We start from the raw sequence: 26,291 nt of genomic DNA on the forward strand, positions 1-26,291 counted from the left end.
CCCATCTGCAACACTCAGGAGAATGAATTCATACCACTGTAGGAGGTAAACTACCATAACACAAAATTATGACTTATCTTAAAAGATCAAGTGGATTTAACATTCTACATTATACTTGTGTTAATTTAAAAGTACCCCATTAATTGCAAATAAACCAAATTAAGACATAAAATCGTAAGATTAATACTACTGATCTAAAATTTAAAACTCAATCTATAATCATTCCTGATTTTTCAGAAACACTTAAGAAAATAAGAATTAGTTGCTATTTCCCTAGCATAATATATATGTATACTGTAGAAACCTAAAACAAAGCATCTTACTTATTGTGAAAATAGCAGACACATTTCCACTGACAACAGGAATATGGTCCACTATCTCACTAGTATTCAACAATGTACTGGAAGTATTAAACACTGCAATTAGACAAGAAAAATCAATTAAAAGTATAAAAATTAGAAGAGAAGTAGTAAAACTGAATACTGTATAAATGAGAGTGTACCTGGAAAACTTCACAGAATCCAATGATAAAATTAACTCAAAAATACAGTAATGTAGCAGGGTGGAAAAAATTAAAACTTGAAGGGGGAAAAAGGCCAAAAACACGATAGAAAAATGGCCAAAAGACATGACACACAATGCACAAAGATGAAAAAGCCTCTAAATATATAAAAATATGTACAACTTCACACATAAGAGAAATGTAAACTACACTGTAAATAAACCAAAGACAAAAGTACAAATATTGTGATTCCACTTACATGAGGTACCTAAAACAGGCAAATTCATAGAGACAAAGTATAAGAGAGGTTACCAGGGGCTGGGAAGAGAAGGAAATAGGGAGAGTTCTTGTTTAATGAGTACAGAGCTGCTGTCTGGGATGATGAAAAAGTGCTAGAAATGAAGAGTAGTGATGGTTGCATACATCTGTAAATGCAGTTAATGCCACTGAACTGTACACTTAAAAACAGCTAATTGTAAATTTCATGTTACATATAATATTCTATCACATAAAAGAATAGCCAAAACATAAAAAATAAAACTAAGATACCATCTCTCGCCAATTAATTGGCAAAAATTAGAAATTGTAACACACTGTTAGTAAACAGTAAGAAAACGGACACTCTCCTACGCCACAGGGAGGAAAGCAAGTTGGAATTCTCCTTTATGAGGAATTTTTATCAGCATCTCATAAGATGCAAACGTGTTTATCTTTGGGCCCAGCAATCCCATTTCAAGGAATGTACCCCCCCCATAACATCTCCATCATTAGACAAATACATACATCTACAAGATTATTCATTGTAGCATTATTTAAAATGAAAACGCTGTAAACATCCTACATGCCCATAACCAGGAGAGTGGTTAAATAAACTGTTACAATCAGATAACTTAAATATGATGCAACTCTTTAAAAATAAATAAATAAATAAGGAAGGCACTTATGAACTGATATGAAGTGATTTTAAGAATATTTTAAGTGAAAAAACCCAAGTGCAAAAGAGTATCTGTGGTATGTGACATTTTGTGTACAAAAGGAGAAAAAATATACATGTATCTAATTGAGTATATAGGGGAAAGAAGAAAAGAAAACACAGGAAAGATATGCCAGAAACTAGTGAGGATGGATGGGAACATTTATCATAATTATCCTGAATCATTAAAGGTTAAAACATGCTCAATACATATAAAGAAGAAGAAAATAAATAAGAAAGGTGTTAACACAAAATCATTTAAGTGAACGGTTAGCAGCTAACATTATTGGATATTAGGCAGTGTTTTAAACACTTTACATGGTTAACTAAACGAATTCTCACAACACCTCTGAGGGACATACTATTAATTACTTTTACAGATATAGGCAGAGGCACAAAAGTTTAACCAACTTGTCGAAGTAGAAGAATTTGGATTTAAATTCAAACCCTATGTTTGACTACTACCTTAATGCTTTATAGAGGAATTCAAATTGTTCATCCTTATGTAACATTTCAATCCTCAAAACATTACTGATTAGAGAATACTAACATTCTAATATTAACCTTTAAAAACTCTTTACAGAAATACTGGTTTCCCCCCAAAAAATCAAAAAGAACAGTAACTTACATATGATTACTGTAAGTCAAGAAAAGGGTTAAGACAAAGACTTCTTAGATATGATGGCAAAAGCACAAGCAACTAAGGAAAAAACAAACTAGACTTCATCAAAATGTAAAACTTTTGTGCTTCAGTGGAAACAAGCGAAGAAGTGAAAAGACAATCCAATAAATGGGAGAACATATTTCAAAGTCATACATCTGATATAAAGGATTTGTATCCAGAATGTATAAAGAACCCTTATAGCAATAAAAAAGACAACCAAATTGAAAAATGGGCCAGAGATTTGCATAGATATTTCTCCAAAGACATACAAGTGGAAAACAGCACACGAAAACATGTTCAACATCATTAGTCATTAGGGGAATGTATCAAAACCACAGTGAGATACCATTTCACATCCACCAGGACAACTGAAATCAAAAGGACAGAACATAACAAGTGTGGACAAGGATGTGGAGAGACTGGAAACTTCATACATTACTGACTGGGAACATAAAATAATACAGCCACTTTGGAAAACAGTCTGGCAATTCCTCAAAAGGTTAAAATACAGAGTTACCATATGACCCAGCAGACTGACTCACAGATATAAACCCAAATGAATTGAAAACTTATGGCCAAACAAAACCCTGTACATTAATGCTGATAAGGAGCAACATCCGTAACAGTCAAAAAGTAGAAATAATACAAATATCCACCAGCTGATGAGTGGGTAAACAAATTGTGGTCTATTCATATAATGGAATATTGGGCAATGAAAAAGAATGAAGTATTCATCCATGCTATACATGGAATCAGCCTTAAACATTACATAGTAAGTGAAAAAAGCCAGTCACAAGGTCATACTGTATGCTTCCAATTAAATGAAATGTCCAGAATACAAAAATCCATGGGGATAGAAAGATTAGTGGTTGCCAGGGGCTTGGGTGGAGTGGGAATGGGAAGTACTTGCAAATGGGTACAGGGTTTCTTTTTAGGTGATTAAAATATTTTGAAATTAAATAGTGGTGGTGATGGTACAATTTTGTTAATATACTAAAACCACCAGATTGTACACTTACATGGTATAACAAAGCTGTTCAAAACTGTTAGAGAAATTCAAATGTGAAATTTCATCTTAATCTCTAGAGAATACTATACTTCCACAAAATTTCAAGGTAGATTCAAAGTAAAGAGTTAAGACAACTTATTCAAGATTATTTTATATATTTTAAAGTTATGAAACTCACATGTCTTACGGAGCTTGAAGATTCATTTCCAGAAGACAACTCAAGCCGTCCAAGATTTCTTCTACCATAATTTGGATATTTACGCCTACATGTCCTCTGCCTAGACTGTGACATCAAAGCCACGGAATCAGACTGAAACACAAACATGCAGGTGAAAATCAACTCTTAAATAAGTACAATCTTCAATAAAGTATTTCGCACTCTATCCAATCCCAAAAGGATTTAAGGCAAAAATAATAATAATAGTTCAAAAAATAAAATATTCTTGAATGGGTATTTTTGCCACATACTGTTAACCAAGATTGGTTTTTGTTACTTTTAAGATATTTAGAAAACATGGCTAAATTTAGGTACATTAGATCATCATTTCCCAAACTAAACCATAAGTTAATTGGCTTACCATAAATTAGATAATAATAACTATAATCCAAAAAAGAAATCACTTTAAAATATATATCTTAGAAGTGAAAATATATATTCATATATTATGATGCAGTAACCAACCTTAAGGAATATATCACTGTGTGAATACACAGGTATAGAGAAATATCTGAAATGATCCTCAAATATCAATCCTAGTTATTTCCAGGTTTTAACTTTTTGGATGATTTGTTGTCAGTACTTTCAGTTGTGCTTGAATTTTTTAAATATCTTTTTTTAAATTAAAACAAAATAATTAAATAATCTTTTAAAATCAGCCAAATAAAATAGCTAGACTGAAACGGCGGGGGGGGGGGGGGGGGGGCCCGGGGGAGGGCACATGCTATTCCTCCAACACCAAAGTCACATATGCGAGATCACTCAGTGAAAGTACATATTCCCAGAACTGATACACAAATCAATTTTCACGTTAGTGCCATCTGTTTGATAATCATTGAGATGTTTTATCATTTCAACATATCCTGAACAATATATCCTGGCTGATTTTAATACAACTCTTCTTTCCTTAATTTGTCAGTACTTTTTTTGTTAGGGCAAAAACTCCTATTAATGAATTTCATGACTAATAATATGTAAATTCAGATGGACCAAAACTACCACTAAGAAGAACAAGAAAATCTGTCAAAATATATATTTTTTTAAAAAACGGTTTGAGGGCCCTATATACCTAACAAGGCTATGAAGATTTACAGGACCAATACACGAAAAAGGATACAAGCAATAAAAAAGAACCCTAGAATTTCACTCTGGAAGAGGAAGCTGAAAGGTTTAGCAGGTAAGCAAAAAACTGACAGACTAAACTCTTGAGTTATGCTAACAAAAATTACAATTCAGAGTCTCCTATGTATAGGCAAACACCTCAAGCTTCAGCTGTTAGCCCAAAGAGCTATAATCTAGACCTATAGGTAAACTACAGATAAACAGTAATCCCAAGGAACTAAAAGCCCATCCTTGTCTGGGTGAAGGTGATACAGGCTTGAGAGTGGCCTTAGTAGCCTACCAGAAGCAAATTAAAACCTTCTCTGGAGAAGAAATGCCATCCTAGGCTTCAAACCATCTCTAACATCTAACATTCAATCAAAAATACAGGCAACAAAGAAAATGTGATTGTAATAAAATGAGAAAAAAATCAACACAGAATGCAAAGAGATTAACAGGGGAACAAGATAATGAAATAACCAGAAATGGGTTTTTTAAATAACCAGGGCTGATTTTCAAGGAATTAAAATAAAGAGAACTTCAGCAGAAAACTAAAAACTCTGGAAAATTCTGAATACAAAAATACAATAACTAAAACTAAGAACGCAAGGTTATTAGCAGGATACACACAGCTGAAGAGAACTGAGTAGAATATATTCGGTCAGAAAAAAATTCAGAACAGCAGGAAACAGCCTAAAAACAAAAAAGACAGAAAATAGGGCTTCCCTGGCGGCGCCGTGGTTAAGAATCTGCCTGCCAATTCAGGGGACACGGCTTCGAGCCCTGGTCCAGGAAGATCCCACATGCCACGGAGCAGCTAAGCCCATGAGCCACAACTACTGAGACTGTGCTCTAGAGCCCGGAAGCCACACCTACTGAGCCTGTGTGCCACAACTACTGAAGCCCGCACCCCTAGAGCCTGTGCTCCGCAACAAGAGAAGCCATTGCAATGAGAGGCCCGTGCACGGCAACAAAGAGTAGCCCCCGCTCACCGCAACTACAGAAAGCAGCGCACAGCAACGAAGAACCAAAGCAGCCAAAAATAAATAAAATAAATTTATTTTTTTTAAAAAAAAGGCAAAAGGGAAAGACAGGAAGTAAAGTATAAAAACATGTACTATGCAAATGCTAGCCAAAAGAAAGCTAGCATAGCTACATTCATATACAAGAATTTGAAGAATAAAGCATTACTAGAGATAAGTTCATAATGGTAAAAGGTTCAATTCAGTAGGAAAAAGGGAAATTCTAAATTTGTACACACCAAATAACATAGCTTCAAACTACACAAAGCAAAGTAAGTAGAAACAAAGAAATCTACAAACATAGTGAGACTTTAATACTTATCTCACTATAAGCAAGAGTGCAATCGTTTTGAAACCACATGTGGCATTAACTACTAAAGTTGAATATACGCATATCCTATGCTCCAATAATTTCACTCCAGTACATATACTCAAAAGAAATACAGACGGGGCTTCCCTGGTGGCGCAGTGATTGAGAGTCCGCCTGCCAATGCAGGCGACACGGGTTCGTGCCCCGGTCCGGGAAGATCCCACATGCCACGGAGCGGCTGGGCCCGTGAGCCATGGCCGCTGAGCCTGTGCGTCTGGAGCCTGTGCTCCACAATAGGAGAGGCCACAACAGTGAGAGGCCCGCGTACCGCAAAAAAAAAAAAAAAAAAAAAGTAATAAAAAAGAGAAATACAGACGGATACCAAGAAATATGTACAAAATATTGAAAGCAATATTGTTCCTAACATACTATTCCTAATTCATATTCCTAATATGAAAACAACCCAAATGTCCTTTAAGAATAGATTAAACAGCAACATTCTCATTAAGGAATACTATCCAACAGTGAAAACAAATGAACTTCAACTACTCACAACAAAGATAGATCTCACAAGGGCAAATGCAAGCCAGATACAAAAGATTACATATACATACTGTATGACATTTAGATCAGTGTTTCTTATCCTTTTTTTCTTTTTTTTTTTTTTTTTTTGCGGTACGCGGGCCTCTCACTGTTGTGGCCTCTCCCATTGCAGAGCACAGGCTCCGGACGCGCAGGCTCAGCGGCCATGGCTCACGGGCCTAGTTGCTCTGCGGCAATGTGGGATCTTCCCGGACCGGGGCACGAACCCGTGTCCCCTGCATCGGCAGGCAGACTCCCAACCACTGTGCCACCAGGGAAGCCCTTCTTACCCTTTTTTTAACATTACCACTACCCTATAGGAAACTTGACTTTCTCCTAATTTGCTCCCTCGAATTGTAATACCACAGACAATACATACAGTATGTAAACACTTATGTAGTATATCTGTACTTTGTACATCAACAGATTAAGTATAAGGCTTAGCCTTCTTATCCAATACAGGGTTTAAAATAGATAACATTTTTAAGACAAAAGCTAAATTGAAATTTTTAAAGCTCTCTGCATTTAACTTTATAACTTTCTTGAATAACTTTTGATGTATTTAATTACAGATTGTATCAAATTACATATCCAAATTAGAAATTTCTGAATACATAACAGCAATCAAATGTTTAAAAATCTTTCAAAATTTTTCCAGCAAAAATAAAACAAATGAAAAAATTTCTTAAAAATTTTAGTAAATTTAACTTTGAAGGCTTTTTATCATGAGAAAATATTCTAACTATAGCTGAAGATAGTCAACATTTTTTTCTTTTCAGTACTTGACGTAATAGATTTGAATTATTTTTAGATTAAATAAGATAGAAACTATTTTTATTTAATTCTCAAAGCCCAAGTCATAAGCAAAAACACCATGCATCAAGGCAGTTAATGTGGCAGACAGACATGCACAGGCCATTTCTCACAATATGGCTACAAAATTGAATGACCAATTGAGAGAATATCTTGCAAACACAACCATTTTCACCATAGTTTTGTAGCACTGATCGTGCATACATTTTGTATAAATTCCATTAACTTGTTAATACTTCACATATGATGGTCAAGAAATTAAACACTAAGGAATAAGATTTTCTCAGGTAGGGTTGGGCTTTGTCGCAAACCATTGTGACATCTAAGATTTTTTATAAATGCATGATTTGGAAAACATCAGAAACAGACAAAGCTAACCAGCATCTTTAGAAGTCAAACAGTTGGTTACCTGCAGGAGAAAGGAGAGAGTAGTGATTGGGAATGGATACAAAATGCTTTTGATGGGCTGGCAATGTTCTAGGGGTTATTAGACAATAACATTTTGTTTTTAGGCCGTGCCGTGAGGCATGTGGGATCTTAGTTCCCCGGCCAGGGATCAAACCCGTGCCACCTGCTTTGGGAGCTCAAGGTCTTAACCACTGGACCGCCAGGGAAATCCCAACAATAATTTTCTAGAATCCTTCATCACTGTTAGGCATCAGGCTACTTCCCGCAAGTTGCAAGCCACTTTTCCTAACACCTGTACAACTTTACGTCTACTACTTTAAATCCCAAACAGAAGACTAATATTACTAATATTCTCAGTGATCAAAAAGAAAACTATAAATTTCAGTTTAATTTCTAATTTGTTTATTCCTAAGGAAATGGAATTTAGGTTACCTTTTGTGAAAGATGGAGAGTCTTCCTCTTTCTTCCAATTATATAAAGATTTCTTTCTTCTTCACCTTTCTCTATTCTGAAGTCTTCCAACTTCCTACAAATTTAAGTACCCAGTTATATTAATTGCTGATAAATAAAGGATATATAGAGAAAAAAACTAATCATTATGATTCTGGGAATCATAACTTAAGTATTTTTTTAATTAATACAGAAAATTCCTAAACTTATAACAAAGCTTAAGGCAAACTACACTTTTCTAGAAATTTAATATAACCAAAATCTCAGAGGCAGCTAGTAGGTCCTATTTTTCATATTTAACACAGAAATATTCATTCATTTGTATTTTGATTGGCCCTATGAGGACCAACTCAAACAGAATCTCTCGTGTTAGCTACTCAGAATGTACCTATGATTTTCCAAGACTGCAAATCCATTCTCTAAAGGATTCTACTGTATCACTCAGCATCTCCTTCATAAAAACTCAAATGTATTTTAGAATAGAGTTCTAGAAAGAGCTATGCTCTTCTTTGGGAAAATTATACTGCAGCGGCTAGCTGACTCACAAAATCCATTCTTCTTTCTTCCTTAGAAACAAAATCTCAATTTTCATCTAGGCTCTTTGCTGCTCTAAATAGAGACTGTATTACCTTGCCTCCTCTGTAGCTAAGTGTGGCCATATGAGGACATTCTGGTCAATGAGTTATGAGGAGACATGTCATGTGGGACCATTAAGTCTGCTTAAATGAAATCCCTTTAACTAGAAATGTCCTTTTTGCCGCCGGGGAAAATGCTGGGGAACCATGATTCTAGCCTTAAACTACTTCCAGTCTTCCTTTATGTTAACAAAATAAATGCTCGTTTAAGGAACTATTCTTCAGGACTTTCACTCCTGATACCTATTTGCTTCCCTTGATTTTGACAACAAAAAGTATCCTAAAATGACACTTTCAGTTCTGATGAGCATGCAACTCAGACATAATTTTAAGGCTTAATTATAGAATGCTGCATACACGACAGTGATTTTCTGTATTTCTCATCCCAATTCCAGATTTTGCTTTTCATTAGTTTATCGTATACTTATAAATATCCTTAAGTTCACTGTATGAAATATAAGTATTATCCAATATTACTCCACCAATCAACTGACTCTTCTGGCTAAACACATGAAAACTTTTACAAAATTATCTTCAAGGTATTAGTTATTATGAGACACAAACATGACAGAATACTGAAACATTTTAGATATCAATGAAAAACAGTATTTGCTGCCTCCATTCTGATAACTTGAAAATCAGTACATCACAATTCAGTACAAGGAAAACCCTACGATCCACACTATACTTATTAAATATCATTTCTCACTAAAAGAAAATAGGGCTGCTTAAGAGAAAAGACTAATCCTAAGTCTAGGTCAAGAAATTTACAAGAAGAACCTATAACACCCTGCCATGCCTGACAGCAAAGATGCTACACAAGGCTACTACATCATTTCAAGAGGACTCAGGAGCCAACCTGAAGAAGCTCCTCCTGGCCAGAGATAAAAAAAATTTAAACATTAACAAGGACATTAGAAATAAGCTAAATCACAGCAGTGTAATTAATACAGTGAACAACACAAACACACAAACTGGCCACTGCGGGAGAATATAAAGGAATAAATCTTTATTTTGAAGGTAAATAAAGCAAAATGAGCAGGCAGCTATCCTGTTTTTTATACAGAAACTTGTTTATTATATACAAACTTTACTACTGGATAATCAAATAGTAGATGTGGGTAAATTTTTATTTGGAAGTAGCCAAGATAATAAAGACTTCAGAGCTGAAATATCACTATTTATAATCCCTAATGAATTAATGAACCTGGGCAGTGAGTATCAGTTCCTGCTAGCATCACAAAAAAAAAAAAAGAAAAGAAATAAAGAAAAAGATATTATGTGCCTTCTGATGGAATTTTACCACTTACGAAATACTCTTGCAAAAAACTAAAAATATGACATTTGGAACAACTGGAAATTTAAACACTGGCTATTTGGTTCTACTGAGGAATTGTTTGTTTTTTAAGATATGACAATGGCATTATAGTTATATTTTAAGACAATTCCTTATCCTTAGAAATTACATACGGACATACTTTTAGACAAAATGATATTAATGTCTGGAATATCTTTCAAAATAATACTGAAGGGAGAACAGGGGGTGTCTGTATAGATGAAACAAGATTGGTTATGGAGTTAGAGAACAATTTTGACATTTTCCTACCACAATTAAAATACATCCCAACCCATTACTAAAATATATGTATATGATTATTTATACCACTAATGATTAAAATGTGTAAATAACCATATAGATATATTTTCACAGATATAAACAATATTAATAGATATCCTAAAACAAACCTAAATATGCCTAGTGGTACCTCTGGTACAACCACTCTTCGTTTCCAGGCCTGCAGGTCACGCTCTGTAGCCATCTGACTACGTGGAGCATTCTGGTGCATCTGACGAACACCTTCCACTTGACCACTACGACGCAGACCAATATTTGGAGGGGACTGGATGTCTAAGCTTAGTCTTCTAAAACCTAGGGAAAAATTGTCAAGAATGATTACAAAACAAACTTCAATCTAATATGCATATACATTCCTCCTACTAAGACACAAACCAAAAAAAAAAAAGATCTACTGAAAAAACTTTGGAAAAAAGAATCTTAATGTGACTGAGATCAAAATGTAGGCTACATGGGGACTTCCCTGGTAGCGCAGCGGTTAAGAATCCGCCTGCCAGTGCAGGGGACACAGGTTCAAGCCCTGGCGCGGGAAGATCCCACATGCCGCGGAGCAACTGAGCCCGTGCGCCACAACGACTGAACCTGCGCTCTAGAGCCCGTGAGCCACAACTACTGAAGCCCGCACACCTAGAGCCTGTGCTCTACAACAAGAGAAGCCATCGCAATGAGAGGCCCATGCACCGCAATGAAGAGTAGCCCCTGCTCACCACAACTAGAGAAAGCCCGCGCACAGCAACGAAGACCCAACGCAGCCAAAATAAATTTAAACAGATCTCTTTAAAAAATGTAGACTACAGAACAAACACTCACATAACTATTAAGCTCAATTTCCATTTTTATTAGACTTTCTGAAATTTAATGTACAAGCGTTTTCTATAATAATGTTATATTTGCAGTCCTAAAAACCTCGCCTTCCTCAAAACTGCAAACTAAAAACACATCTTTCTGGAAAAATTAGCACTGCAAATAGATGCCTCAAACTGTGGTGGCTTTATAATAAGAGCTCTAACAAAAAACATTATTTGTGACCTAAAGAGATAATCTAAGCCACTCAAGCAAGCAAGTTGCCAGAGCCCATTATTAAAAATTCACAAAAATGCAAAGTGGGGAAATGCTGGCAGCACCTGAATTGGAGCTAGAAGAGTGGGTAACAGGGCAATGCAGACCACATCAAGCCCTAAGCCTATGCAGAGCTGATCAGGTAGACACAGGAGGCAGGGCAACCTCCCAAGAGCTGGAAGTCACAAAGGATGGAGACCACCCTGGGGGGATGTGGAGGGAATCCCAGGCAAAGTACTTGTTTTCTTGAACCACAGGGTGAAGGGGATCCTGCTACTAAGGCAACAAAAAAAACTGGGGGCTATATCCTTTCCTACGGGAGGCTATTAAATTTTACTCCAAATACACCAGCTCTCCTTGCTTAGGGTAAAACTCAAATATGAATGAACAAACCTCTGCATTCTTCTATGTACAATATTCTGTTCACCAATCAAATGTGAACCAATTTGCCCTGCACAACATATTATACTCCATCTATTAAAAATGACATTAAATGCCCCTGCTATTAATCCAAAATTTGTATTAAAATATATTGATGTTTAAGAAACACTTTTTGAATTGAGAACTAAAAATAAATTCTAAATTTTGTGTGTGTGTGTGTCTGCAATGGGTCTTCGTCGCAGTGCATGGGCTTTCTCTAGTTGCAGCAAGTGGGGGCTACTCTTCATTGCGGTGGGCAGACTTCTCATTGCCGTGGCTTCTCTTGTTGCGGAGCTCGGGCTCTAGGCACATGGGCTTCAGTAGTTGTGGCATGTGGGCGCCGTAGTTGTGGCTGGTGGGCTATAGAGCGCAGGCTCAGTAGTTGTGGCGCACGGGCTTAGTTGCTTTGTGGCATGTGTGATCTTCCCGGACCAGGGCTCGAACCCATGTCCCCTATGTTGGCAGGCAGATTCTTAACCACTGTGCCACCAGGGAAGCCCTAAATTCTAAATTTGACTGCCCAAGTCATAGTATTATTCTCCAACAGTTTGAAGAAAATATATGTTATGTATCACAACATTACTTGTAATAGCAAGCATGAAAAATAACTTAAGTGGCCATAAACAGATTAATTACAAAGACTGGTTATTCCACACAGTGGAGTCCTATGAAGCTATAAAAAGTAATGAAGACAAGCTCTGTGAATGGAAAGAGAGTGATTTCTAGAATATGCTGTTAAGGGAAAAAAGCAAGGTGCAGAAAAATGCATACATATCTTGTGCCTCTTGCTCTGATGCGCTGAGAAGAACACAGCAACTATGCAGTATTCTTACCTAACATGTTTAACCTGAATCCAATTTTGAGATAATCAGACAAATTCAAATTGAGGGAAATTCTGTGAAACAACAGGCCTGAACTCTTCAAAAGTACCAGTGCCATGAGGGAACTGTTCTAAATTAAAAGAGATTCAATAATTAAGCACATGGACCAAGGCTTGATTAAACCCTAAAATTTTAAAAAGCCGTGAAGGACAATTTTGGGACAAGTGGGGAAATGTAAAGATTGTACATCAGAGAGCAGTACTGTATAGTCTGTACATTGTGTAGTACTGTAAAGTCTGTTGACTGTGACCATTGCATTATGATCATATAAAAGAATGTTCCAGTTCTTGGAAGATATAGAATGAAGCCTAAGGGATAAAGTTCACATCTTACTCTAGAATTTAGGAAAAAAACATACCTGAGAGAGAGAAATTCTTTCAAGTGTATATGAGACCCATACAAGACTGTTAATAGCATTTCTGTTTGAGATTAGCAAAATCTCAAAACTACCCAAAAGCCCATCAAGAGAATGAATTAATAAAATCAGATATACAACAGAGTACACAATAGTCAAAATTAATCCAATGTGACAACTGAGCAATCTTAAAAATACAGCACTATGTGAAAAAAATTAAGTCGCTTTATAAACCTTTTATAAACCTTTTGATAAAGTTAACCTTTATAAACCTTTGGATAAAGTTTAAAAACAAATGCTTTTTATTCATACATTTAAGAGTGTCAAATCTATTTTTTAAAAGGCAAAGAATCAACATGAGATTCAGAATAGTTGTTATCTTGGGATAGGGAAACAGGACAGGACCACATAAAAAGATGTAGATTATTATCATGATTTAAAACAAATAAAAGAGGAGCATGTGTAAATGAAAAATAAGAGTATGTCAATGGGCTTCCCTGGTGGCGCAGTGGCTGAGAGTCCGCCTGCCGATGCAGGGGACGCGGGTTCGTGCCCCGGTCCCGGAAGATCCCACATGCCGTGGAGCGGCTGGGCCCATGAGCCATGGCCGCTGAGCCTGCGCGTCCAGAGCCTGTGCTCCACAACAGGAGAGGCCACGACAGTGAGAGGCCCGCGTACATCAAAAAAAAAAAAGAGTATGTGAAGAACAAAGTTTTGATAGACCCAATTCTGTGCTGCTAGAATCCAAAACAGTTAAATGTATAAAAGAAGTAAGACTTAAAGTACAAGGCACTAATTTTAAAGTCATATTTTAAAAAGAAAAAAATGAAACTTGTAGACCTAACAGTCGCTGCAAATAAAAATCTAAAGCACTGCGAGTTCCCTGGCGGACCAGTGATTACGACTCCCTACTTTCATTGCCAAGGGCCTGGGTTCGATCCCTGGTTGGGGAACTACACAAGCTGGGATTTCCTGGTGGCACAATGGTTAAGAATCCACCTGCTAATGCAGAGGACATGGGTTCAATGCCTGGTCCGGGAAGATCCCACATGCCACAGAGCAACTAGGCCTGTGTGCCACAACTACTGAGCCTGCGCTCTCGAGCCCGTGAGCCACAACTACTGAGCCCACGTGCCACAACTACTGAAGCCCACGCGCCCAGAGCCCATGCTCCACAAGAGAAGTCACCACAATGAGAAGCCTGCGCACCACAACAAAGAGTAGCCCCCACTCACCGCAACTAGAGAAAGCCTGCGCACAGCAATGAATACCCAACGCAGCCAAAAAGAAATTAAAAACAAACAAAAAAGATCCCACAAGCCATGCAGCCAAAATAAAAAACAAATAATAATAAAAAAAATCTAAAGCCCAGTTACGAGGCAGATTAGATGAAAGGAAGATCAAGAGTGAAAGGGCAGGGCTTCACTGGTGGCGCAGTGGTTGAGAGTATGCCTGCCAATGCAGGGGACATGGGTTCGTGCCCCAGTCCAGGAAGATCCCACATGCCGCGGAGCGGCTAGGCCTGTGAGCCATGGTCGCTGAGCCTGCACGTCCGGAGCCTGTGCTCCGCAACGGGAGAGGCCACAACAGTGAGAGGCCCGCATACCGCAAAAAAAAAAAAAGAGTGAAAGGGCAGAAAGAGCTGAAGAAACTGTTCAGAACACAGCACTGAGCGATAAAGAGACAGGAAATTTTATAGCATTTTACAGCCTCTCAAATCTTCTCTTATCTTCCACAAGGTTTTAGCTTTTCTAGAGTAAGTTTTCAGTTGCATAACAATCGCCCATCTCTTCTAGATAATTTCCACTAACATCAATTATTACCACATTCCAATATCAAGTACTTTGCCCTGAAAACTCACTTCAAGCTTTCTGATTCAGTAAGAAACGTTAGGGCTCTACTCAATTCAGTTTTTTAAGGATTATAAAGGAAAGGAAATCTAGTGTTTCCTTTAGAAAACACTTTGTTCTTTACTCTTATTTATTTAATGTAATTTTGTAAATACTCTTATTTTAGAGCAAAAAGATTTCAATAGCCTTTCATAGTACTTGAAATTCAAATGTCCATTTGTTAGTCCATCAACCTTACACCTAATAAAGCTACCTCCAGACTACTACTCAAGTTGTAAGCGTACATTGCTTAAGGCTTTTTACACTGCATGTAGGGGACAATGACTTCATTTATTCTTCAATTTCAATCCATCCATATTAAGGCAAAATACCTCTCATATATTTATTACCTCTTCGGGGTGTTTCTTCCCCATTTGAAAGTCCACTTGGAACAGCATCTTGACCTGCTCCCATTCTCTGATCTTGCTGCTGCTGCAACTGTCTTATCATTCCATCAAGAACACTGGACTCTGGGCTTCGTTCACCATTGTCATTGGTTTGTAGGCTTATAATTTGTTCAATTACCTCTCCATCACCTGCAAATTCAATGAATGAATATGAAATCATAATACATATGAAGAGGAAAAAACTTTCAATAGGCTACAATTAAAATTACATTAGCAATTGTCAGAATTCTTGTTTTCCAAAAATAATCAATTAAAGATATCCTTTATATTCATAACTAATTAAGTCACAGAAAAAAATTCAAAACAAACTTTAGGGTACTAAGTACCACAAAAACCTCAACAGAGGTTCTGAAATCCTTAGCAGTGAGCACCTGGAAACACACTTGAGTGAAAGTGAAAGTCTTGTTTTTCTGTTTCACATTAATGCCCCTCATTTATACAAGTATTTCATTAAAATCTTATCTCTCAAGGTCTCTCTGACTATAACAACCAATAATGTGCGATTTCTGATGTAGAGAAAAGCAGTGGCATTTCTCTGTCTTATGAAATAAAAAAAAGTAACACCTTTTAGGCCTTCAACAAATGACCACTCCCAACTCCAGCTCTCTCCCACCCCAAGTATGCACAGTTGAGGGAGGCAGTTTCCACATGCCTCTCCCACCAAGCTTAAGTCACTCTTTCAAATAAGCTTTAAGCATAGCCATAATCCTCCACGTACAAAATCAGATATTTTTAAGTGTCTTTGCTTCTTTATTTTTCAAATAATACATTTTCAGAGATATTTAATAGGTTCAGTTAGTGTTCATGGATAAAAAGTGTTAGATGGTTGTGGGGTCTTGAAATTTACCTAAACATTGACATTTTCATGCAATCAACTCGTTACATATCCTCCCACCATAAAACGCATCTTCTTTGAACATAATAAATAACATGGACCATCCCCCCACCAGTTTATAAGCAGAACCTTAACAAATTGAAATTAATAGGGTATTAGGCAAAAAGAATGCAAAGATATACTTCCATCCATAGTAACACGTCAGAAACTGAAAAATGTCACATACTATTTCAGGGGGAAAAATACTTCTATTCTACTAATCTACTTTTAGATCCCTTAAATCTTATTGATGACATCTCCATTTTACTGTGGAAATCAATGAAGAATTTAGAAGAGCTAAACAAAATCCACGGAAATTTTTTGACCACTGTCAAAAAATGAACTAAGACAGCAAGAAGTGGAGCCCTAATCTAAAAGGATAACAAGGGACTTCCCTGGTGGCACAGTGGTTTAGAATCCGCCTGCCAATGCAGGGGACACAGGGTCAAGCCCTGGTCCGGGAAGATCCCACATACCATGGAGCAACTAAGGCTGTGCACCACAACTACTGAGCCTGTGCTCTACAGCCCACGAGCCACAACTCCTGAGCCCACGTGCCAGAACTACTGAAGCCCATGTGCCTAGAGCCCATGCTCTGCAACAAGAGAAGCCATCGCAATGAGAAGCCCTTGCACAACAACAAAGAGTAGCCCCCACCTGCTACAACTAGAGAAAGCCTGCACACAGCAGCGAAGACCCAACACAGCCAAACATAAATAAAAATAAATAAATGTATATTTTTTAAAATTTCGTAAAAGGATAAAAAGACTTTAATTAGGACTAGGAATAACATAACATCCCTAAGATCACAACATAGAACCAAAGGGAAAACAGCAGAAAAGGAGACTTCTAATCCTCTCCCCTCCCCAAAAAACCCTATGTAACTTTTCTTTCGCAGCAGTGAATTTAAACGTAACTTGGGAAATATCAAGAATGATACCTGTTTCTACTTGGCATATGCAGTCACCATTCAAATACTAAAGAAGGGTTCTACACATAAAGGCTTAAGTACTACAGTGCCCTTCCACTATAAACTACTACAACACTGGAAAAAATATATATGAAAGAAGGGCTTTCAGATATTGGATAACAGCACAGGACTGTGATCCCTGAGAGAAGACAATGGAGCCCAATCTTTTGATTGCTCCAGGTAACAGCCTGGAGGCAATCTCCAAACTACAGAACAAGGAGAGGGAACCCAAGTACCATCCAGAGGTCACAATGAGTTGAGAGACAGAGGTCAGAGTTTGAGAGCAGGGGAAAGACTAAAATATGCAAGGCTGAATATCAGAGAGGACTGGATTGCACAGAAAGCTCAGAGGTACACAATGAGGAATCGATTCTTTGGCTAAATAATATGTGCACACATTGGTTAAAACTCCACCATGCTGGGGAGTAAAACATGAAAAAGCCAAGCCATTTTTTAATGCCAAAAAATTGCCAGAACTCTCACAGGGCTGGCAATAGTACACGTTCCCACTAGCCAGTACAGAGACTTCAGACACAAACAAGAACTGTTTTAAGCATATTTCCAATTTTAACACTCAGAATATTTTAAAATGTGTGTTCAAATCAGTGGAGAATACAATGACCGCTAGCAGTTTGGTGCCACGGCCTTGATTTGTGCTCAGGTACCAAATGTTTCACCCACCACTGCTTCTGTTTCATCAGTGCAAATGTCAAAGGTAAATAATAGTTTCATATTATTATGAAGATAGTCATAACCTCGAAGACCCCATAAAAGGTCATGGATAAAACCATGGGTCTGCAAACTACACAGTGACAATTTAGGCCCTAGAACAACCATTAAAAATAAGTAAGACTAACAGGTATTGCTAATAAAACATTAGTGGCAATAATGATAAAACACTAAAAAATAAGCAACTTCAAAAAAGTTTGGAAAAAAAGGAGAAACGGCACAAAGAACAGAAAGGATAGACAAAACAAGTAGCATTATGTAGAGCTTTAAGCCTGACTACACTAATAATTATATTAAATGTAAATGGTCTACACAGTCCAATTAAAGGACAGGTTGTCAGACTAGATTGCTGCCTGCAAGAAATCTGTTTTAATATAAAGACATATTGGTTAGAAGAATTGAAAAGATACAACATGATAACACTAATTTTAAAAAGTTGGATTATTTACTTTAATATGAAACAAAGTTAATAGTCTTCAAAACAAGAAATACTCCTGAGGATAAAGAGGGACATTTCATAATGATGAAAGAATTAATTCAGGGCTTCCCTGGGGGCACAGTAGTTGGGAATCCACCTGCCAATGCAGGGGACATGGGTTCGAGCCCTGGTCCGCGAAGATCCCATATACCGCAGAGCAGCTAAGCCCGCGGGCCACAACTACTGAGCCTGTGCTCTAGAGCCCGCGAGCCACAACTACTGAAGCCCACATGCCACAACTACTGAAGCCCGTGTGCCACAACTACTAAAGCCCGCGCACCTAGAGCCCATGCTCCGCAACAAGAGAAGCTACCGCAATGAGAAGCCCGCGCACCAGAACTAGAGGAAGCCCATGCACAGCGAGGACCCAACGCAGCCAAAAATAAATAAAATTGTAAAAAAAAGAATTCACCAGGAGCACAATCTGAAATGTGTAGGTATATAATAACAGAATTTTAAAATACATACAGAGAAAATTGAGAGAACTGAAGGAAAAAATAAGACAAATTCACAGGATAGTTGGATATTTCAGCACTCCTTAAAACAGCTACAAAATGGAAAAAAGACAAATGGTTTTCAGCTACTAGTGAATAGATAAATGATGGTATATCCATACAATGCTGCACTATCAATAAACAGGAAAAAAACAACTGATACCTGCAACAGGAATCTCAAAAGAACCATGTTAAGTTAAAGAAGCCAGACACAAAAGACTACATATTGTATGATTTCATTTATACAAAATTCCTTAAAAAGGAAAAATCAAAGTGACAAAATAAAACAGTCATTACAAGGGGCCAGGAGAAGGGAGAGGACTAATTCCAAACAGGCCCAAGAGAACTTTTGGGGGCAATGGAAATGTTCTGTATCTTGATTGTGGTGGTGGTTTACATGACTGTTTAACATTTCTCAACTCATATGAATTGTACACTTAAAAGTGGTAAATTCTGTTGTATATAAAGTACACTTCAATCAAACTAATAAAAAAATTTTAAAGAGTAAACATATAGTGATTTACATTAATCTTTAACCTTAAGGTGATTTAGTTTCAGTAAATTAATCCTCATCCAAACAAAATAGAAGCATCTTTTTTCTTCATTTAATAATATTAGGGCTTCCCTGGTGGCACAGTGGTTGAGAGTCCGCCTGCTGATGCAGGGGACACAGGTTCGTGCCCGAGTCCGGGAAGATCCCACATGCCACGGAGCAGCTAGGCCCGTGAGTCATGGCCGCTGAGCCTGCGTGTCCAGAGCCTGTGCTCCGCAACGGGAGAGGCCACAACAGTGAGAGGCCCGCGTACCACAAAAAATTTTAAAAAATAAAAATAAATAAAAAATAGCATTTAATAATATTAGGGAAAAACATTACACTGCCATGAACAAATACAAAAGCAAACAAAACAAAAAACTCTGTACTTGGCTAGGACAGGCAAAGTACAAGACGGGACTGGAACATCTTTTGCCAGAAAGTAATGAAGTGCTCAAGGAATGATGGGGACTTGGGAAAATACACAAAACTCAGCTTGAATGGACTCTCCCAGCCAAATCCAAGGATAATATGAGCAACTAAACAATGATAGTACTAGATTGTAACCCACTATATAACAACCCGGAAGTCCATACTAAAACTTAATAAACGAAATAAATAAATAAATGGGAGAGTAGTAGATGGCCAGCTAATGATAAAATGCAGATGCAATGATAACAGAGTTAGAAAACCGTTTTGCAACGTTCAGAGTAACAACTGATTCAGGCAAATATTATCAATGGATCCTAAAGGTCTGAAATAGAACAGGTTATTTAAACCACAAGCTACTTAATAATTACAAAGAGAAAAAGAAATTCATAGTGGAAAACCTTGGCGGATACCAAGTGTTCAAAGTCAGCGCCACCAATAAGTGCACAAAACACAATCATAAGCATCCTTACATGATACTCCAGGAAGGCTACAACACCATTTATGTTGTCTTCTTTCCAAAATGCATAACCTGAACTTAATCAATGACAACTAAATTTAATGTGCAGTCCCAAATTAAAATCTACATCAAGGGAGGAAAAAAAAGCTATAACAGGCATTATTAGAACAATAATATTTGATTACAGACTATAGATTTGATAACAGTATTATATAACTGTTAAATGTCCTAATTTTGATAACAGTTTATGATTACATAAGAAAATATCTTTGTTCTTAGAAAATACATACTGAAGTATTTAGGGGTAAATGGACATGAGGGCCAGAACGTAAGTGTCAAATGGTTCAAAACAATAATATGTATCCAGCGATACAATAATAAAACAAAATATTAAGGACTGGTGAATCTGAAAGTACAGAAGTTCTTTGTATTATTACTTACATTTTTCAAATTAAAAATTAAACAAAACAAAAAAAAAGACTTAGAACTTACTTGTTGCCACATAACCTAGCTGTGGAACCAAATGTTCATCTGCAGAATTTTCTCGGCCTGGTACTAATCTCTGATACTTAGTTGGATGAGGATTTCCATCTACATCTACCAAGAATGGTGGAGGCATAAGATGAGGAGCCTGCTGAGTTTGCTCATCTAAGACATAATTATTAGAATCCCTAATCAGTGGCCGATAGTCAGTATGGAAGAACATCTGATCGGGAATCTAGAAAAGGCAAGTTTACAAATTGATATTTTGAGGTTTACACATGTTAAAGAAAATAAATTATTAACCAGTTAACTTTGTTTGAAAAGACAAAAATAATAAATCAATACATCTAACCTATTTTCAAAACATCCTTTATAACTATTTTACATGCTGTGAGAAAGTATATGAAATGACCTTTTCATATGGCTTGCTGCATCCAAAACCAAATATCAGAAGGTGACCGTGAGAATCTGTACAGGCAAAATGCTGTCCATCCTGTGAAAACTTACAGTCAAATACAGCTCCATGTCCTTGTCCTTCAATCTAGGAAACACAGAGGGAAAAATGTATGACCATTTCTGTGTAAGAGCTTTTGCTATATCAACTTCTGAAAAACCAAATTTTTAAACAAAGTTTTCGTTAAGCACATGTTAATATTTTCAGAAAATAAAATTCATTTTAGATACCACTAGCCTAGAAAAAAATCTCAAAAGATCTTCTAAGAATTAGCTCTCAAATTGATCAAATGAAGGATCATAAACCAATCCAAAATGGCTTTCTTTACTTCTTACATGTGAATGACAATTTCACAAACTTTTCTTTCAATATATAACAAAAATCTTTTGATTAATAACCTACAAGGGAGGGGCTTCCCTGGTGGCGCAGTGGTTGAGAGTCCGCCTGCCTATGCAGGGGACACGGGTTCGTGCCCCGGTCCGGGAAGATCCCACATGCCGCAGAGCGGCTGGGCCCGTGAGCCATGGCCGCTGAGCCTGCACTCCGCAACGGGACAGGCCACAACAGTGAGAGGCCCGCGTACCGCAAAAAAAAAAACTACAAGAGAAATGATTAAAGATTAATAAAGTTTGGAATTCATGAACTAAAATCAATACTTTTATGGAGTTTAAGCTTTCCACTTAGATGACTAAGTGGAAACGCAAAATTTGTAATGCTGCAAAGTCTCAAGGGTGCATGTGTAAATGCCTGCACCTGCAACTACCTTATTTCAAACTGCCACAAATTTCAGAAAGAATACTCTAAGTGCATCATGAATGTTGCCTTAAAGAGATAACTTTTAAACTGTTTTCTGTTTTATTGTTTTTTTAACTGTAAATTATAGTAGTTTAGTATTATCAATTTATAGTTAAATGAGTTGTTTCATTAACTCAATAGTGTAGAGCTATGCTTATCTGTTGTCTCAGCCTATAACGTTCCAATAATTAAACTTTAGGACAAGTTAAATCAGCGTTGGAAAAAGGATTCATCCACCCAGCTAACTGCCAAAACAAACTCACATACATACCTAAATACCCGCTGGAAAAGCAATAATTCACTACTGCTATACCACACATGACTGAGTGCCAATTAACAAAATGGGGTGGGGGGGAGGAATTAACGTATTGGGATATTTAGGGACTTGCTGAATAAGATAATCCATGTATACAAATTTGCATTCTCTCATAACATAAAAAGGAAAAAAATGTGTAAATATTTTCCCTCCTATTACACAGATTCACCCCCAGGGTCCTTTGAAGAGCCACCTCCACCACAGCCCAACCTGCACCCTGGCACCACTTCACACCTCTGGCCTGAGACCTTCAGTCCAAGTAAAGCAGAGGAGGGTGGGGAGGGGAGAGCCCTTGGCTGGTAAAGCAAAGATGGTGGCAGCTACTCTCCTATCATACATGTGGAACTTACTGCACCAAAAGCTTTGCTCAGGGTACCTGCTGAGAAGGAAGTTTTCCCAAGTGGGCAAACCTACCTAGGCAGAGCAAGACAGACTCCGGTTTTTACCTGCAGTCTGAAGAGTCCTACACAATGATTCCTGACAAAATCCGACCTTCAACTGTGCCTGGAGAACACTTCAGTGTCACATTATGTTAACTATTTACTTAATGAAATACTGTTTTTGTTAGTAGTTTACAACCCTACGTAATTTGTCTAGCATTAAAGAATTAGGAGACTCTCAGCTGAGCAGTAAAGGTAACAAGAATTCAGTATACAAGGCCAATTTTTGGTGTCTGACTGGAAATAAGATCATCATTGCCCATTTGAGACTTTTTTCAGATTACTCTTTGGCTTAGAGGTTATTTTAGCTTATATTCTGTTTAAAGCCTGAATTAATGTAGTTTTCTGTTTTAATAGATTAAATTTAATATGTAATGTTCCTATTGAGTTTTAAAGGCTAATTAAAAGATGGATGTACCTATGAATTTTAAGGCCATAGAAAAACTGAAGAAGGCTTAGTTCTTTTTCCAGTAATTTGAACAGAGATGCAAGTTTCAGAGATGCCCAATGATGTACTTGGGTCAGGCTATTTGAGTTGTTTTAGTGCACTTAATGTTAATAAATAAAAAACTGTATTTTAAACTGTTTGTTGAAGAAACTGTCCAGTGTAAGCACATTGAAATGAAAATTTTAAGGTCAAAAAAACCCAACAAAAACATGGAACACATGAACTAAGATGGCCTTCAATCAAATATCTAAGAATCATTCACCTATAGGATGCTACTATATTGCCTCAAAAATTAATTATAGTTTGAACTGGATCTCAATATAAACTGAAGAGTAATTTTATAAAACCTATCATATATATATGATATATATATATATATATATCATATATATATATAAATCAAAAGTCTTAACAATGTACAAGCCCTTTTACACATTTCCCTCAGAATTTATCCCAAGGAAATAATCAGGGATCTACCTAAACAGCCAAGTATAAAAACATTCAAAGTATTGTTACTGTGCATATTTTAGAAACCACTTAAATACTCGACAACAGTAAATTAAACATATAGGTAACATACTTCTAAGATAGGCTGAATTTACCGTCAAAAATACATTTGCAAATTCTTAAAAAATATTTAAGGGTTTGAAAAACATTCTTTACATAAAATGAGAAAGGATTACAAAACTATGTGCAACAATGCCAACTACTAAATATGTAAAGAACGATGCCATTAGAAAGCCTTCGATGGATACTGATATTTGTGAAAGTTTCATGAGGAACCAGACATTTACATAGTCTCTGAACAAATCAGTTTAAAATTTACAAAGAAAAAACAACTATTTTAAAAATCAGTGGGGAAAGTTGGCAGATGCCACCTTAACCAAATATTAATAATTACCACCATATAACAGTGGAACATATAAATATCATATGCTGTCTAATATAATGCATGGACGGCACACTATCATTTATGTTTTATTACATCAAAAAAATGTGAAACAGTATTGTATCATGAAGAAGTATCAGACAAAACAGAGATATCCTGTAACACTGTTTGCCTGTAAAAGGGCAAGATATAGGGGAAAAAAAAGGCAGAATTATTGATCTTACAAAACTAGGGATACATAACTACTTAATACAATGCATGATCCTGAATCAGATCCTGGTCCAAGGGGTAAAATATAACTATAAAGGCATTATTAGGACAACTGACAAAATTTGAATGTAAACGTGGATTAGATAACGCTACTTTATCAATGTTAAATTTGCCTATTTTGGTAACTGTATTGTAGTTATGTATAAGAAATTCTAAAAACATGCAATAAGATCGTAATCTGGTTTTCAAATATTCATGTGCAAAAAGCAGAAACACTGAAAAACAAACAATGATGTTCGATTCCCTAGATGACTCTGAGTATTATTTTTTATTATCAAATTTTTTTTTTGGCTGCACCACGTGCCATGTGGGATCTTAGTTCCCCTGCATTGGAAGTGCTGCGTCTTAACCACTGGATGGCCAGGAAGTCCCTATTATCAAATGTTTTAATAAATTTAAATAGTGAAAAAGTTGTGTGAATTACCATAATTTTGCCAATTTAAACACAGACAGGGAAAATTCACACACACAAAGCTAAATAAATAAATTTTGAAAATCTTCCCCTCATGTGAATTAGTTATACAGATTAATTTCACATTTGTATGTATGTACGTATATATGGCTATCAGATATTTATCAGACTAGGTAGTACCCTGATTTCTAGAAATATAAACTGCCAAAATACACAGATAGGTTTCTGGCTGCACTTCATTATCCAAATACTTGGAACAAATGCAAACATGCATAAAGATACCTCTCACTCCACTTACCATATTAAAATAATGTTTCATCTTGGTGCCTTTTGTAATATCCCATATAAATATGCTGCCATCATGTCCTGCAGATAACATAATTCTGGAATCAAAGGGATGTGTCTCCAAAACAAATACTTCATCAGCATGTCCCTTTATTCAACAAAGTCATACAGTTAAGGAGGGTTTGCAAGTTACAAGTTTAAAATTAAAAGCCCATATTGTCACAGTGTATAACAGTTTTTAAATATGTATTAATGACAGTAATTTATACATTAGTATATATACAAATTTCTATTCATTTGATAATATAAATGAAACATGTTTATTAAAAATAAAATTATAGTTCAAAAATTTTTGATTTGTTGTATGTTATAAAAACTACCTACCAATAAGTTATGAAGCAGTTGTCCAGTATAAGAATTCCACACTTTGAGGACATGATCATTCACAGCTGTGACAACAATGCTATCATTCTGATTCCAAGCTATCATTGTTACTTTGGGTTTCATAAACCTTTCCTCTTCTAAAGATAAATCTCTAAGAAAAAAAATATGAAATGTGCAATGCTATATGTGTAGGAGGCTGTACAATGTACACAATCCCTCATCAATACAAAAATAATTGAAGTAATCCAGCTCATGTCCATACCTTACCAACTCGATAGAGAGTTCATCACATCTGACCCGCAAAAGATTATCTATAAACAGATAAGGGCAAAATCCCGAGGGGTAAGGGATGATTTACAAACAGTTCGGAGACTGAATACAGGCAGATTTCAGAATACCGCCGCTGCTCATAAAAGCAAAGCTTTTTCTCTCTACCTCTTTTCTAATTATTCCCTTCTCCTGACCCCAAGCCCTATAAGTAATACTTTCAACTGCTTCACTCTCTATAGATGACAAAAAACTTCAGGAAGACAGAAAGAAGGTAATTCATCTTCATGACCCCAATGTCTAGCAAAGTGCCTGACACAGACTCTCAATTTGCTGAACTGTAAATCAGCTGCATTCATCTCTTTCTACTTCCCTATAAACTGTTCCTACAGGTCCTTGCCAAGAACGGTCTTGGATACACGTCTGCAGTGTTTTGCTGCCTTTATGAAAGCAATATGCAAAGCTTCTGTATAAAATACAGCAGTCAGTAGTATGGGGTTGCGGGGATTGGGGGGACCTAGCTGCTTCTGAAATCATAGAGCACATTCT

At 36.6% G+C, this 26,291-nt stretch overlaps 1 protein-coding gene across 1 annotated transcript in view; it reads right to left on the minus strand.

Moving 5' to 3' along the window:
• Nucleotides 1-26,291, minus strand: part of BRWD1 (bromodomain and WD repeat domain containing 1) — a 126,165-nt gene that overhangs the window by 53,021 nt on the left and 46,853 nt on the right. The window contains exons 14-21 of the mRNA XM_004264567.4: nucleotides 25,476-25,626; nucleotides 25,105-25,239; nucleotides 21,195-21,323; nucleotides 20,792-21,017; nucleotides 15,277-15,462; nucleotides 10,433-10,616; nucleotides 8,034-8,127; nucleotides 3,327-3,458 (exon numbers count right to left, since the gene is read on the minus strand). Of these exons, the coding sequence (XP_004264615.1) occupies nucleotides 3,327-3,458; nucleotides 8,034-8,127; nucleotides 10,433-10,616; nucleotides 15,277-15,462; nucleotides 20,792-21,017; nucleotides 21,195-21,323; nucleotides 25,105-25,239; nucleotides 25,476-25,626 (1,237 nt within the window). The remainder of the gene's footprint in view (nucleotides 1-3,326; nucleotides 3,459-8,033; nucleotides 8,128-10,432; nucleotides 10,617-15,276; nucleotides 15,463-20,791; nucleotides 21,018-21,194; nucleotides 21,324-25,104; nucleotides 25,240-25,475; nucleotides 25,627-26,291) is intronic.

This window comes from Orcinus orca, chromosome 5 (genome assembly GCF_937001465.1).
Source record: "Orcinus orca chromosome 5, mOrcOrc1.1, whole genome shotgun sequence".
Lineage (NCBI taxonomy): Eukaryota > Metazoa > Chordata > Mammalia > Artiodactyla > Delphinidae > Orcinus > Orcinus orca.